This window comes from Oncorhynchus gorbuscha, linkage group LG04 (genome assembly GCF_021184085.1).
Source record: "Oncorhynchus gorbuscha isolate QuinsamMale2020 ecotype Even-year linkage group LG04, OgorEven_v1.0, whole genome shotgun sequence".
NCBI classification, from domain to species: Eukaryota; Metazoa; Chordata; class Actinopteri; order Salmoniformes; family Salmonidae; genus Oncorhynchus; species Oncorhynchus gorbuscha.
This window is the reverse complement of record NC_060176.1, coordinates 36,041,988-36,059,372: the sequence shown is the minus strand read 5'-3', so window position 1 is coordinate 36,059,372 and position 17,385 is coordinate 36,041,988. Positions and strand designations below refer to the sequence as shown.

General features: G+C 42.3%; 1 protein-coding gene across 1 annotated transcript in view; it reads left to right on the top strand.

Annotated features, from left to right (window-relative positions):
- LOC124034010 (ras-specific guanine nucleotide-releasing factor 2) overlaps nucleotides 1-17,385 on the top strand; it is a 148,832-nt gene that overhangs the window by 85,088 nt on the left and 46,359 nt on the right. Inside the window, exons 11-17 of the mRNA XM_046346624.1 lie at nucleotides 17-177; nucleotides 424-490; nucleotides 1,028-1,167; nucleotides 1,790-1,872; nucleotides 4,772-5,020; nucleotides 11,161-11,482; nucleotides 11,515-11,641. Of these exons, the coding sequence (XP_046202580.1) occupies nucleotides 17-177; nucleotides 424-490; nucleotides 1,028-1,167; nucleotides 1,790-1,872; nucleotides 4,772-5,020; nucleotides 11,161-11,482; nucleotides 11,515-11,641 (1,149 nt within the window). The remainder of the gene's footprint in view (nucleotides 1-16; nucleotides 178-423; nucleotides 491-1,027; nucleotides 1,168-1,789; nucleotides 1,873-4,771; nucleotides 5,021-11,160; nucleotides 11,483-11,514; nucleotides 11,642-17,385) is intronic.

The window sequence follows — 17,385 nt, the reverse complement described above, 5'->3', positions numbered from 1 at the left end:
TGCCCTCCCCCGCCAGGTTCTCTGATTCAGCTGCCGTCAGTGGAGAGGGGGAAGCTCAGTAAGGTGCGTCTGGGCTCTCTGTCTCTGAAGAAGGAAGGAGAGAGACAGTGCTTCCTGTTTACAAAACACTTTCTGATCTGCACACGCAGCTCAGGAGGCAAGCTGCACCTGCTCAAGGTGAGCCATACACACGCATATTTACTGGCTATAATTCTCCACCCTTTTCCAGATGTGTGCAGTTACATACTCCCGGGGTTGGATTTAAAATCATATTGGTAGAATGAGTTTCCACCATTGTTAAATCCATGAGAGAATTTGTGTAATTGTACACTTTGGGAGAAAGGTGGAGAATTGGGACCTAGTCATATTTTATGCACACAAAAAAAACACAAACAGTCAATGACCTCGGACCTCTCTCTGCAGCAAGGTGGAGTCCTATCTCTGATAGAATGTACCCTCATAGAAGAAACAGAGACCAGCGACGACGACTGTGAGTAAAGTGTGTGTGTTAACCAACCCCAGTCCTTTAGATCTATGCAGTGACTCAGACAGGCTCATTAAGTCTCTGTCTCCATACAGGTTAATTAGTGTCAAAAGATAAGTGTCCACAGATAAAGCTCTGGCTGACCCTCACATCCCTTCTAATACCAGCTAACAGCCTTCCCTTTAAATGACACTCATGCTGATCCTATGGCATCACTCACTCATTAACCTTACAGCGGGGTCTTTTCACTCACAGACTTCCAGGGACGGAACTTTGAGTGACACACACACACACACACACACACACACACACACACACACACACACACACACACACACACACACACACACACACACACACACACACACACACACACACACACACACACACACACACACACACACTGCAGGGGTAAATGAAATGGACCAGCTTATATCTTATTCATGTATTAATCTTTATCTCGTGTCATACCAAAATGCACTGTCACCCTAGGTGACCCGATCTTCTCATTTTCTTTCTCACTCTCCCTTCCCTTGTTTTTAGCGAAGTCCAGTGGTGGTCAGGTATTCGGTCAGTTGGACTTTAAGCTGATCATCGAGCCGTCTGACTCACCCTCCTTCACTGTAGTCTTGTTGGCTCCCTCACGACAGGAGAAAGCTGCCTGGACCAGCGACATCAGCCAGGTAACTAACTCTCTCGCTTTCTCTTCTTGGAATAATAACCGAACAACAAAAAGTTCACAAACAGCACCGTGTGTTTCCCTCTGGGTATCCCATGAGGCTTTGCAGGGAGTAAACAGAGTGGTTGGTTCCCCAGGGGTCAAACCCTGGTTTGTGCTTGGCTCATCCCCTTTAACCCAGTGTTCCCCCTACATACACGCACACACACACACACACACACACACACACACACACACACACACACACACACACACACACACACACACACACACACACACACACACACACACACACACACACACACACACACACACACACACACACACACACACACACACACACACACACACACACACACACACACACACGCATGCACACACACACACACTGCACCTCCTCTGGAGGCTTGGCTTGATTCTAAACAAAGATTAGGTCAAAGGAAAAGCTTTAATAACATATCTTTCCTTAGGGTTTTGATACATTTTTTGTAAACCATAACTATATACGACATCTTAGGATGTTGCTAATATATCAGATTGAGGTTTAGATTGATCTTTCACTCCACTTATCTGCACTAACTGTCCCTCTCCTCCCTTTTCCTCTCTCTCTCGCCCTCTCTCTCTAGTGTATCGATAATATCCGCTGTAATGGTTTGATGACTAGTGTATTCGAGGAGAACTCCAAAGTCACCGTGCCTCACATGATCAAGTAAGAGCGCCCACATACAGTTGAAGTCAGAAGTTTACATACACCTTAGCCAAATACATTTAAACTGTTTTTCACAATTCCTGACATTTAATCCTAGTAAAAAATCCCTGTCTTAGGTCAGTTAGTATCATCACTTTATTTTAAGAATGTGAAATGTCAGAATAATAATAGATAATTATTTATTTCAGATTTTATTTCTTTCATCACATTCCCAGTGGGTCAGAAGTTCACATACACTCAATTAGTATTTGGTAGCAGTGCCTTTAAATTGCCTAACTTGGGTCAAATGTTTCGGGTAGCCTTCCACAAGCTTTCCACAATAAGTTGGGTGAATTTTGGCCCATTCCTCCTGACAGAGCTGGTGTGACTGAGTTAGGTTTGTAAGGCCTCCTTGCTCGCACACACCTTTTCAGTTCTGCCCACAAATGTTCGATAGGATTGAGGTCAGGACTTTGTGATGGCCACTCCAATACCTTGACTTTGTTGTCCTTAAGCCATTTTGCCACAAATTTGGAAGTATGCTTGGGGTCATTGTCCATTTGGAAGACCCATTTGCGACCAGCTTGTGAATGAATACATTTCTTTCATTTCATTTTCGATTTTCATGAATAGTTAACGTTGCGTTATGGTAATGAGCTTGAGGCTATGATTACGCTCCCGGATACGGGATTGCTCGATGCAAAAAGTTAACTGATCTCTTGATGTTGCTTCAGTATATCCACATAATTTTCCTCCCTCATGATACCATCTATTTTGTGAAGTGCACCAGTCCATCCTGCTGCAAAGAATCCCCATAACATGATGCTGCCACCCCCGTGCTTCACAGTTGTGATGGTGTTCTTTGGCTTGTAAGCCTCCCCCTTTTTCATCCAAACATAACGATGGTCATTATGGCCATACAGTTCTATTTTTGTTTCATCAGACCAGAGGACATTTCTCCAAAAAGTATGATCTTTGTCCCCATGTGCAGTTGCAAACCGTAGTCTGGCTTTTATATGTCGGTTTTGGAGCAGTGGCTTCTTCCTTGCTGAGCGGCCTTTCAGGTTATGTCAATATAGGACTCGTTTTACTGTGGATATAGATACGTTTGTACCTGTTTCCTCCAGCATCTTCACAAGGTCCTTTGCTGTTGTTCTGGGATTGATTTGCACTTTTCGCACCAAAGTACGTTCATCTCTAGGAGACAGAATGCGTCTCCTTCCTGAGCGCTATGACATCTGCGTGGTCCCATGGTGTTTATACTTGCGGACTATTGTTTGTACAGATGAACGTGGTACCTTCAGGCATTTGGAAATTGCTCCTAAGGACGAACCAGACTTGTGGAGGTCTACAATTTTTTTCTGAGATCTTGGCTGATTTCTTTTGTTTTTCTCATGATGTCAAGCAAAGAGGCATTGAGTTTGAAGGTAGGCCTTAAAATACATCCACAGGTACACATCCAATTGACTCAAATGATGTCAATTAGCCTATCAGAAGCTTCTAAAGCCATGACATAATTTTCTGGAATTTTCCAAGCTGTTTAAAGACACAGTCAACTTAGTGTATGTAAACTTCTGACCCACTGGAATTGTGATAGAGTGAAATAATATGTCTGTAATCAATTGTTGGAAAAATGACTTGTGTCATGCACAAAGTAGATGTCCTAACCGACTTGCCAAAACTCTAGTTTGTTAACAAGAAATGTGTGGAGTGGTTGAAAAACAAGTTTTAATCACTCCAACCTAAGTGTATGCAAACTTCTGACTTAAACTGTATATGTTAACACATGTCTGTCTGTCACACCTGCTTTTGCTCCAGTGTGTATGGCTTAGTTCTAACCCAGAGCTAACATACCTGAATATACAACTCAAAGTATTTATGAATAGTTGATCAGGTTTGTTACTTCTTGGCTGAAACATGAGCCTGCACTGCCTCCAGACCCAGGTGTGAGGAACACTGCCGTATTTAACACAGCTATTGTAAAAGCCACTGCTTTTTTGACTGAACCTCCTTAGTTGGTGGTGGTGTTCATTTTTTAAATGCAGATTTCTTGGCTATTTTCTTTGGACTTTTGTCCACAAATGTACCAACATTTATGATAAGTAGATTCCTTTCAGGTCACACGCCTCTAACAAAGAGTACACTTCCCTTCAGCCTCATTCTGAACAGTGTTACTTCTTCATTTCTCAAAGGAAAAACCTCAACCAATTTCTTAAGACTATTGACATCCAGTGGAAGCAATATGAACTGCAATCTGAATTCCCAATGAAAGCCCTATTGAAGAGTGACCGCAAAAATAAATTCTGAATGGTTTGTCCTCGGGGTTTCGCCTGCCAAATAAGTTCTGTTATAGTCACAGATATGATTCAAACAGTTTTAGAAACTTCAGAGTGTTTTCTATCCACATATACTAATAATATGCATATCTTATCTTCTGCGCGTGAGTAGCAGGCAGTTTAATTTGATCACGCTTTTCATCCAAAATTCCGAATGCTGAAGTTTCCCCTCACAAATATGCGTGCTGAAAGTCTGTTGTCAATTTGTTTACTGTGAAATAGCATTGTATCTGGTCAAACACACATTTTTTTTCAAAAGTTTACTAAGTGTTGGTAACATTGTGATATGTGCAAAAAATATTTGTGCTATGAAACTAAATAAATACTGCACTCTGACCCACAAAACTCCTTTGATCGATTGATTTATAGTGTTAGACAAAGCAAGGAAAGTGAATTTGAAAGCGTGATGTAGTTTTATTGGCATTTGCAGCGGTTGTCGGTAAGTAATTAATCTGCTAGCTTCTGACATGACTTACTGCAACTTTAAGTGTTTATCCATACTTAAAACTTCTGTGTGAGTAATCCTAGCAATCCAATGATTAGATCACCAGTGATTGTGGTGTGTGTGTGTGTCCGTCCATCAGATCTGATATGCGCCTCCATAAAGATGATGTTGACATTTGCTTCAGCAAGACACTCAACTCCTGCAAGGTCCCACAGATTCGCTACGCCAGCGTGGAGCGGCTACTGGAAAGGCTGACGGACTTGCGCTTCCTCTCCATCGACTTCCTCAACACCTTCCTCCACACCTACCGTATCTTCACTACTGCTGCCGTGGTCATGGATAAACTGGCTGACATCTACAAGAAACCTTTCACCTCTATACCTGTCAGGTAATACATGAGAGAGAACATGCATGACATGCACACATTCGCAGAAAAGCGCACACACACACATTTTCATGTTACAGAGGGTTGAGTTTTCTCTAAACCTCTCACCTCATCTCCTGTTATTCTCTCTATCCAGTTGTATTGGTGTTTTGTGTGTGTGTGTGTGTAGAGAGAGAGAGAGAGATTTTTTTTTTACCTTTCCACCTGGCTGTTTCAGCCCCAGAACGGAGGGTGAGTGGTGTAGGACCACTTGTGGCCCAGGGGTTAATTGAACGAAACACAACAATTTTACTGCTAGCAAAACCGATGCTTGAAAAATGTTTCATTTGCCAAGACAGTGTTTTGTGTGTATGCATTTTCCTGCCCAGACCTAATGATCCTCTCAACTGGAAAGTCTGTGCCTCTTTTCCTATCTTTTTCCTGTGTCCAGCGCATGTCTGTAGGCCAACTCCTGGATGACCTCATTACCAGAGAACATAGACCAGAAACAACAGCAGAGACCCACACACCTACAGTATATGACAGGGTGTATTTGCTCCTAGACACTGATCTTGTCAGTTTGGCATTTTCCCCACTAATTGTTAAGGTTAGAATTGGGGGAGGGTAAGACGATCCTAGATCTGTACCTAAGGCACATGAGGTTGGTGGCACCTTAATTGGGGAGGACAGGCTTGTGGTAATGGCTGGAGCGGAATCAGTGAAATGGTGTCAAACACATGGTTTTCATTTGTTTGATTCCATTCCATTTGCTTCGTTCCAGCCCTTATTATGAGCCGTCCTCCCCTCAGCAGCCTCCACTGACCTACTGGAGTCTTCACCCTGGAGCATAATGAATTCACACATGTTTCAACATGAAACAGCTTTGATGTCCTGTGATCATTGTCAATTATATATAAATAAACGTATATGTTGTCCTGACCTTCACTCCTCCATCCTTCACTTTTCCCATCACCTTCATCCCCCCTCACCCATCCCCTCCTCTCTCATCCTCACCCCATCACCCCTTGCCCATCCCCTCCATCCGTTATATCACTTTCCTCTCCATCCCCCCTCCACAGGGTACAGTACCACTCATTTGACCGCCTGTCCATCACGTCCATCTGTCCTGACTACAGCCTGAAGATCAGGAAGATAGCCCTGGATCAGTCCAAGTAACACAATCTGCCTCTCTCTCTCCCTCCACCTCTGCTTTATCCCTTGCTCTTTCTGTCCCTGGACTTGTCCAAGTACCTCTCTATTTTACTCTCACTTGTGTTCTCTTCTCTCCCCTCTCTCGCTCTTTCTCATCTTTCCTCACTTTTGCATCTTTTCACTGCACCTTTACTTTTAGAGGAAACTTTGCTCTTTACTCCGCTCCCTTTCCCTGTCCTTCGCTCAATGTCTCTGTCCTTAGTTTTCTTTCTCCCTCCCTCAAGCATCTTCCGTCTGCATATTCTCCCTTCTGACTACTGTGGAAGACCACTGGGCTCTTTCCCTCTCTGTCTGTGTGTCACTTAGTGCTGAGCGATTAACAGAAATGTTGGTTAATTTTTGTTTTTTAAAACAATTTATTGACTGACATTGGTTGAATTATTTTAATCCCATGTAATTTTTTTCTCTCTCTGAGCTCAATGCGCACACTGTAATTTCTCTACAGATAAATCAGATCATGCCCGAACTGTGCGATGTACTGTTGTGGGGAGTTGAAGTTTCCAACAGGCCAATGTTCTACATAGTTTAGTGACGAAAACGTGATAATTAACTCAAATAACCATAGTCCATAATAATGTTTATTCTTACGCCTGCTACATAAGAGACAGAAGAATGTGCGATCAAGAGGGGATACATAGAGAGCAGTTGCTTCTTGAGGTATTGGTATTCAGCAGTCATATTGGTATGCCTTATTTACTTTAAAGAACTACTGAAATAATGGTTTTGTCAGACAGCATAGGTAGCAGCTCTATCGGGATGAGATGATGACTTGGAGTGAAATTAAAGTCATCAAATCAAACAATTGTAATATACAAAACTGAAATATTTTATTGAAGGAATGTGAATAACTGATGGTTCATTTTTATTTATTTATTTCACCTTTATTTAACCAGGTAGGCAAGTTGAGAACAAGTTCTCATTTACAATTGCGACCTGGCCAAGATAAAGCAAAGCAGTTCGACAGATACAACGACACAGTTACACATGGAGTAAAACAAACATACAGTCAATAATACAGTATTAACAAGTCTATATACAATGTGAGCAAATGAGGTGAGAAGGGAGGTAAAGGCAAAAAAGGCCATGGTGGCAAAGTAAATACAATATAGCAAGTAAAAGACTGGAATGGTAGTTTTGCAATGGAAGAATGTGCAAAGTAGAAATAAAAATAATGGGGTGCAAAGGAGCAAAATAAATAAATAAAATACAGTTGGGAAAGAGGTAGTTGTTTGGGATAAATTATAGGTGGGCTATGTACAGGTGCAGTAATCTGTGAGCTGCTCTGACAGTTGGTGCTTAAAGCTAGTGAGGGAGATAAGTGTTTCCAGTTTCAGAGATTTTTGTAGTTCGTTCCAGTCATTGGCAGCAGAGAACTGGAAGGAGAGGCGGCCAAAGAAAGAATTGGTTTTGGGGGTGACTAGAGAGATATACCTGCTGGAGCGTGTGCTACAGGTGGGAGATGCTATGGTGACCAGCGAACTGAGATAAGGGGGGACTTTACTTAGCAGGGTCTTGTAGATGACATGGAGCCAGTGGGTTTGGCGACGAGTATGAAGCGAGGGCCAGCCAACGAGAGCGTACAGGTCGAAATGGTGGGTAGTATATGGGGCTTTGGTAACAAAACATATTGCACTGTGATAGACTGCATCCAATTTGTTGAGTAGGGTATTTGAGGCTATTTTGTAAATGACATCGCCAAAGTCAAGGATTGGTAGGATGGTCAGTTTTACAAGGGTATGTTTGGCAGCATGAGTGAAGGATGCTTTATTGCGAAATAGGAAGCCAATTCTAGATTTAACTTTGGATTGGAGATGTTTGATATGGGTCTGGAAGGAGAGTTCACAGTCTAACCAGACACCTAAGTATTTGTAGTTGTCCACGTATTCTAGGTCAGAGCCGTCCAGAGTAGTGATGTTGGACAGGCGGGTAGGTGCAGGTAGCGATCGGTTGAAGAGCATGCATTTAGTTTTACTTGTATTTAAGAGCAATTGGAGGCCACGGAAGGAGAGTTGTATGGCATTGAAGCTTGCCTGGAGGGTTGTTAACAGTGTCCAAAGAAGGGCCTGAAGTATACAGAATGGTGTCGTCTGCGTAGAGGTGGATCAGAGACTCACCAGCAGCAAGAGCGACCTCATTGATGTATACAGAGAAGAGAGTCGGTCCAAGAATTGAACCATGTGGCACCCCCATAGAGACTGTCAGAGGTCCGGACAGCAGACCCTCCGATTTTACACACTGAACTCTATCAGAGAAGTAGTTGGTGAACCAGGCGAGGCAATCATTTGAGAAAGCAAGGCTGTCGAGTCTGCCGATGAGGATGTGGTGATTGACAGAGTCGAAAGCCTTGGCCAGATCAATGAATACGGCTGCACAGTAATGTTTCTTATCGATGGCGGTTATGATATCGTTTAGAACCTTGAGCATGGCTGAGGTGCACCCATGACCAGCTCTGAAACCAGATTGCGTAGCAGAGAAGGTATGGTGAGATTCGAAATGGTCGGTAATCTGTTTGTTGACTTGGCTTTCGAAGACCTTAGAAAGGCATGGTAGGATAGATATAGGTCTGTAGCAGTTTGGGTCAAGAGTGTCCCCCCCTTTGAAGAGGGGGATGACCGCAGCTGCTTTCCAATCTTTGGGAATCTCAGACGACGCGAAAGAGAGGTTGAACAGGCTAGTAATAGGGGTGGCAACAATTTCGGGAGATAATTTTTGAAAGAAAGGGTCCAGATTGTCTAGCCCGGCTGATTTGTAGGGGTCCAGATTTTGCAGCTCTTTCAGAACATCAGCTGAATGGATTTGGGAGAAGGAGAAATGGGGAAGGCCTCGGCGATTTGCTGTTGGGGGTGCAGTGCTGTTGACCGGGGTAGGAGTAGCCAGGTGAAAAGCATGGCCAGCCGTAGAAAAATGCTTATTGAAATTCTCAATTATGGTGGATTTATCAGTGGTGACAGTGTTTCCTATCTTCAGTGCAGTGGGCAGCTGGGAGGAGGTGTTCTTATTCTCCATGGACTTTACAGTGTCCCAGAACTTTTTTGAGTTAGTGTTGCAGGAAGCAAATTTCTGCTTGAAAAAGCTAGCCTTGGCTTTTCTAACTGCCTGTGTGTAATAATGGTTTCTAGCTTCCCTGAACAGCTACATATCACGGGGGCTGTTAGATGCTAATGCAGAACGCCATAGAATGTTTTTGTGTTGGTTAAGGGCAGTCAGGTCTGGGGAGAACCAAGGGCTATATCTGTTCCTGGTTCTAAATTTCTTGAATGGGGCATGTTTATTTAAGATGGTTAGGAAGGCATTTAAAAAAAATATCCAGGCATCCTCTAATGACGGGTTGAGATCAATATTCTTCCAGGATACCCCGGCCAGGTCTATTAGAAAGGCCTGCTCGCTGAAGTGTTTCAGGGAGCGTTTTACACTGATGAGTGGAGGTCGTTTGACCGCTGACCCACTACGGATGCAGGCAGTGATCGCTGAGATCTTGGTTGAAGACAGCAGAGGTGTATTTAGAGGGGAAGTTGGTTAGGATGATATCTATGAGGGTGCCCGTGTTTAAGGCTTTGGGGAGGTACCTGGTAGGTTCATTGATAATTTGTGTGAGATTGAGGGCATCAAGTTTAGATTGTAGGATGGCTGGGGTGTTAAGCATGTTCCAGTTTAGGTCGCCTAGCAGCACGAGCTCTGAAGATAGATGGGGGGCAATCAGTTCACATATGGTGTCCAGAGCACAGCTGGGGGCAGGCGGCAACGGTGAGAGACTTGTTTTTAGAGAGGTGGATTTTTAAAAGTAGAAGTTCAAATTGTTTGGGTACAGACCTGGATAGTAGGACAGAACTCTGCAGGCTATCTTTGCAGTAGATTGCAACACCGCCCCCTTTGGCAGTTCTATCTTGTCTGAAAAGTTGTAGTTTGGAATTAAAATTTCTGAATTTTTGGTGGTCTTCCTAAGCCATGATTCAGACACAGCTAGAACATCCGGGTTGGCAGAGTGTGCTAAAGCAGTGAATAGAACAAACTTAGGGAGGAGGCTTCTAATGTTAACATGCATGAAACCAAGGCTATTACGGTTACAGAAGTCGTCAAAAGAGAGCGCCTGGGGAATAGGAGTGGAGCTAGGCACTGCAGGGCCTGGATTCACCTCTACATCGCCAGAGGAACATAGGAGGAGTAGAATAAGGGTGCGGCTGAAAGCAATAAGAATTGGTCGTCTAGAACGTCTGGAACAGAGAATAAAAGGAGGTTTCTGGGGGCGATAAAATAGCATCAAGGTATAATGTACAGACAAAGGTATGGTAGGATGTGAATACAGTGGAGGTAAACCTAGGTATTGAGTGATGAAGAGAGAGATATTGTCTCTAGAAACATCATTGAAACCAGGAGATGTCATTGCATGTGTGGGTGGTGGAACTAATAGGTTGGATAAGGTATAGTGAGCAGGACTAGAGGCTCTATAGTGAAATAAGCCAATAAACACTAACCAGAACAGCAATGGACAAGACATATTGACATTAAGGAGAGGCATGCTTAGTCGAGTGATCAAAAGGGTCCAGTGAGTGGAGAGGTGATAAGTGATAATGATAAGCAGTCAGTATCATCATGGGACTTTTAATTATTGTTTTATTCTGTTTGGTTACAACATTCAACCCACATAATGCATAGTGCATTTAATGTTTCGAAAATCTTGATTATTGTTTATAATCGAACCGAATCCGAACCAACCTCAAAAAGCTCTAATCGCTCAGCACCACTCTCACTCTTTTCTTCAACTTCTTTGCATGGTCTTTCATGTAACCTATTTTCCACTCAGGCTGAGTTATAGATCTATCTGTAGTGCTGATGGTTCTGTTCACAGTTTTCTGGCATGATGATGATGATAGCATCTCCTGTCTCAAAACACTCAAATTCATGACTCAATGCAAATTTGACAGATTTTTTTTCCCTCTCTCGCTCTCTCTCAGGTCTTTGGAATTGTTCTTTGCCACCAACCAGAACAACCGAAGTGGTGATCACACCAATGACAAGTCCCCCCGTCTCTGCCGCAAGTTCTCCGGTCCTCTCTCCATCTCCTCCCGCACCTCCTCTCCTGTCCGCACACGCAAACTCTCTCTGCATTCCCCCATCAGTGCCAGGGTGGGGGGGCTGGACCTTACTAATATGAACTCTATCCCCTCCTCCTTCTCTCAGTCCGCTGTCAGTAGTCCATCCTCAGCCCAAACCCCTACATTCCACACCCCCTCCCCCCAGACCCCCACTACCACTTCCCCCTCCCACCTCCTCCTCGCCCCCTCGGGGTGGCAACAAGACCCTCCAAGACCAGGCCCCCTCCCCCCTGTCTACCTCTGTCCTACCCCGAACAGAGTCCCTCCCCCACTACAGAAGGGCAGGAGCTGCCTCGTGTTGACGCCTTCTGTGGAAAAATGAGACGCAGCATCCGCAGAGGTAAGGCCTATCTAAACACACACATGCAGCACAGATGCGCACACACACACTACCTGGATTCCCTTACTGAGCTGCCTTCTGAGCATCTCAGGCATTTAGTCAGTTTATTTCTGAGTTTTAACAGCAGCTCTGATTCTGATGTTCTCTGACAAGGCCTTTAGAGAGAAGAGAGGCAGGCTGCTAGGGTGTTTATGGCTGAACATTATACACAGCCATTAGAATTGGGGTGTGAGTAGAAAGCATGTAGTGGGTTCGATCCCCGGGACCACCCATACGTAGAATGTTTGCACACATGACTGTAAGTCGCTTTGGATAAAAGCGTCTGCTAAATGGCATATATTATTATTATTATTATAAGTGTTCTCACTTTACATTCTTTACTGTGTGTGTATGGGAAAAAGCGAGAGAGAGTGAGTGTTTTATGACCTTTCCCCCTGGCTGTTTCATGCCCAGAACTGGGCTTCTTTTAATATATAAGAAAATTACTGTAACTTTGACACCTATCCAGAAGATACCTGAAAGATTGAATGTGAATGAGCCCAAAATTGGTACTGCAAATTTTTTACCCATCTTCCAATAGGTGCACTTGTAGAAATACTACACTTTTGACTACTTTGATACACTTTTAGTGAATTTGTCTAAATAATTCTGACTTTTTCACATTGGTGAACTAGATACATAAATGGCTTTCCAGGTCTCATTTGAAAAACATTAGTTTTTATCTCAACGAGACTAACCTGGTTAAATAAATACAATTTCTAAACTGTAAAACAGAAGCAGTGGGGTACGAAAGGTTGCTGGATCGAATCCCCAAGCTGAAAAGGTTCTGTCGTTCAGCCCCCCGAACAAGGCAGTTAACCCACTGTTCCCCGGTAGGCTGTCATTGTAAATAAGATTTTGTTCATAACTGACTTGCCTAGTTAAATAAAGGTTAAATAATAATCCCAACTCATACTACTACCAATACAAACAGCTGTAGTATGAATCTGCAGGTAGCTAAAGCTAACAAACTACGTTCAATGTTAGCTAGATAACATTCAAGCGGCCAATCATTTCTGGTCCAGTACCGTTGTTGGGCAGTTACTAGCAATGCAAATGGATTTCTGATTAGAATAATATTACTACACAGATCATACACGTAATGTAAGCCAGCAAGCTAATGCTAGCTAACAGTATGCTTTAACTTGCAATAAAAACAACTTTCCCGAGAGTTGTATGGCATTGAAGCTTGTCTGGAGGTTAGTTAACACAGTGTCCAAGGAGGGCCAGAAGTATACAGAATGGTGTCGTCTGCGTAGAGGTGGATCAGAGAATCACCAGCAGCAAGAGCAACATCATTGATGTATACAGAAAAGAGAGTCGGTCCGAGAATTGAACCCTGTGGCACACCCATAGAGACTGTCAGAGGTCCAAACTGTCAGAGGCCCTCCGACTGAACTCTATCAGAGACAACAGTACATCATATATCCTCAGAAATAGTGATACATTATTGATACACATTCATGGGTGTAAAGGCCCGTTGGTTAAAACTTCTTAACCTCTTGCTCCTACCTGGCACGCAGGCGTCCCATCTAGAGCTCTGGAAATGCAAATGCGCTACGCTAAATGCTAATAGTATTAGTTAAAACTCAAACGTTCATTAAAATACACATGCAGGGTATTGAATTAAAGCTACACTCGTTGTGAATCCAGGCAACAAGTCAGATTTTTAAAATGCTTTTCGGCAAAAGCATGAGAAGCTATTATCTGATAGCATGTAACACCCCAAAAGACCCGCAGGGGACGTAAACAAAATAATTAGCATAGTCGTCGCTACACAAACCGCACAAATAAAATATAAAACATTCATTACCTTTGACCATCTTCTTTGTTGGCACTCCTACATGTCCCATAATCACTATTGGGTCTTTTTTTCGATTAAATCGGTCCATATATAGCCTAGATATCGATCTATGAAGACTGTGTGATAAACGGAAAAAAAATATTATTCAAAAAGTCGACGATAAACTTTCACAAAACACTTCGAAATACGTTAATAAGCGATCAAATTGATCACGAGGCGAAGTATACTCTTTAGCTGTCCGTCTGGAAAAAATGTCCGTGTAACTCTCAACCAAAATATCCGGTCGGAGACCGGAGGGAATCGATTCCCTTGATTCGGTTTGACCAAGAATCAAAGCTGAATCAAATTACAAGACTCTAGACATCGTGTGGAAGCTGTAGGCACTGAAACCTCGGCCTCATGTTTATTTATTTTTATTTCACCTTTATTTAACCAGGTAGGCTAGTTGAGAACAGGTTCTCATTTGCAACTGCGACCTGGCCAAGATAAAGCATAGCAGTATGTACAGACAACACAGAGTTACACATGGAGTAAACAATTAACAAGTCAATAACACAGAGAAAAAAGGGGAGTCTATATACAATGTGTGCAAAAGGCATGAGGAGGTAGGCGAATAATTACAATATTGCAGATTAACACTGGAGTGATAAATGATCAGATGATCATGTACAGGTAGAGATATTGGTGTGCAAAAGAGCAGAAAAGTAAATAAATAAAAACTGTGGGGATGAGGTAGGTGAAAATGGGTGTGCTATTTACCAATAGATTATGTACAGCTGTAGCGATCGGTTAGCTGCTCAGCTAGCTGATGTTTGAAGTTGGTGAGGGAGATAAAAGTCTCCAACTTCAGCGATTTTTGCAATTCATTCCAGTCACAGGCAGCAGGGTACTGGAACGAAAGGCGGCCGAATGAGGTGTTGGCTTTAGGGATGATCAATGAGATACACCTGTAATTCGGTTCACTTTGAACAATTCCTGGAAGTGGCACAAGGATATTTATTTCCATTTTCAGTGATCAGATTTTCTTGCACTTTTCGATGAAACACACGTTCTGTTATAGTCACAGCCGTGATTTAACCAGTTCTATAACCGTCTGAGTGTTTTCTATCCACACATACTAATCATATGCATATACTATATTCCTGGCCTGAGTAGCAGGGCGCTGAAATGTTGCGCGATTTTTAACAGAATGCTCGAAAAAGTTAGAGGGTCGACTGAAGAGGTTAAGGTATAGGGGACGCTTGCGTCCCACTTGGCCAAAAGCCAGGGAAAATGCAGCGCTGCAAATTCAAATAAAATTATTTAAAAATCAAACTTTCGTTAAATCACACATGTAAGATACTAAATTAAAGCTACACTCGTTGTGAATCCAGCCAACATGTCAGATTTTAAAAAGGTTTTTCGGGCGAAAGCATAAGAAGCTATTATCTGATGATAGCACAACAGTAAACAAAGAGAGTTTGTAGCATATTTCAACCCTGCAGGCGCTACACAAAATGCCAAAATAAAATATAAAACATGCCTTACCTTTGACAAGCTTCTTTTGAAATGGCACTCCAATATGTCCCATAAACATCACAATTGGTATTTTTGTTTGATTAATTCTGTCCATATATATCCAAAATGTCAATTTATTTGGCGCATTTGATCCAGAAAAAAACAGCTTCCAATTTGCGCAACTTCACTATAAAATCTCAAAAGTTGCCTGTTTGCCTGTTGCCAAAACATTTCAAACTACTTTTGTAATACAACTTTAGGTATTTTTAAACGTTAATAATCGATCAAATTGAAGACGGGTCTGTGTTCAATACAGGAAGACAACAAACCAACGCTACTTTTCAAGTCTTGCGCAACTCTCAACAGTGTTACCCGGTTCCTAGATGGCCGTACTTCTTCATTGCACGAAGTAATAACCTCAACCAAATTCCAAAGACTGGTGACATCCAGCGGAAGCGGTAGGAACTGAAAAAAAAGTTCCTAAGAAATATTGTTTCCCAATGAGAACTCAGTGAACAGACACTCAATAACTGTTCAGAAAAATAATTCTGAACAGTTAGTCCTCGAGGTTTTACCTGCTACATAAGTTCTGTTATACTCACAGACATGATTCAAACAGTTTTAGAAACTTCCGAGTGTTTTCTATCTAAATCTACTAATAATATGCATATCTTATATTCTTGGCATTTCGCTACACACACTGTTGGAGCCATGAGAAGTGCAAATGCAAATCAGAGTCATCACAAGGTGACATCACTATTGAATCTAATAGCAGAATTTGATATGTAAGTACAGAGATTACATTGTTGAATTTCTCCCAGAATTCAACCACCCCCGGGCATTTCCACCAGCACATGCTGAAAAGTACCAAGGTCCCCTGTGGTGCAGAACTCTCATAATGGTCATATGCTCTTCAAGAGCACATTCACGTTTTTAGTACACAATTATCGATTTTATTACACAGTATGCCTACACATTAATAGTATATATTTAAAAAATCTAAGAGAATGCACTGAAACCAAAATACCTTTAGTTTTGGTGATCCTCTCAGCTCCGGCTCATTTTCAAGTCCCTCTGGAGGTGGGAGTCCTACAACACCTACGGTAGGCCTACAGTATATCTAAACATGTTTTTTTCATCTATACATGTACAGTGGAAGTCAGAGGTTTATGTACACCTTAGTCAAATACATTTGACCTTTTCCACAAGTTTTTATCAATTTCTGACATTTAATCCTAGTAAATATTCCCAGTCTTAGGTCATTTAGGATCACCAATTTATTGTAAGAATGTGAAATCTCAGAATAATAGTTGAGAGAATTATTTACTTCAGCTTTTATTTCTTTCATCACATTCCCAGTGGGGCAAAAGTTTACATACACTCAATTAGTATTTGGTAGCATTGCCTTTAAATTGTTTAACTTGGGTTAAACGTTTCAGGTAGCCTTCCACAAGCTTACCACAATAAGTTGGGTGAATTTTGTCCCATTCCTCTTGACAGAGCTGGTGTAACTGAGTCAGGTTTGTAAGCCTCCTTGCTCGTACACATTTTTCAAGTTCTGCCCACCATTTTTCTATAGGATTGAGGTCAGAGCTTTGTGATGACCACTCCAATACTTTGACTTTGTTGTCCTTAAGCCATTTTGACACAACTTCCTGACTGATGGGATATGTTCCTTCAATATATCCACATAATTTTCCTCCCTCATGATGCCATCTATTTTGTGAAGTGCACCAGTCCCTCCTGCAGCAAAGCACCCCCACAACATGATGTCGCCACCCCGTGCTTCACGGTTAGGATGGTGTTCTGCAGTTGCAAATGAGAACTTCTTCTCAACTGGCCTACCTGGTTAACTTCTTGGTGACTGGGGGGCATTATTGGATAGCTTGGATGAATAAGGTGTCCAGAGTAAACTGCCTGCTACTCAGCCATAAAAGCCCGAATATGCATATAATTGGTATATTTGGATAGAAAACACTCTGAAGTTTCTAAAACTGTTTGAATGATGTCTGTGAGTATAACAGAATTCATATGGCAGGTGAAAACCTGAGAAAAATCCAACCAGGAAGTGGGAAATCTGAGGTTTGTAGTTCTTCAACTCATTGCCATTCCAATATACAGTGTCTGTGGGGTCATTTTGCACTTCTTAAGGATTCCACTAGATGTCAACAGTCTTTAGAATGTTGTTTCAGGCTTCTACTGTGAAGGGGGGCTGAATGAGAGGGTATTGAGCCAGGTGTCTGGCAGAGTGCCATGGGCTTGTGACGTGCGTTCATGTGAAAGTTACCTCGCGTTCCGTTGCTTTTCTACAGACAAAGGAATTCTCCGGTTGGAACATTATTGAAGATTTATGATAAAAACATTTTAAAGATTGATTCTATACTTCGTTTAACATTTTTTACGG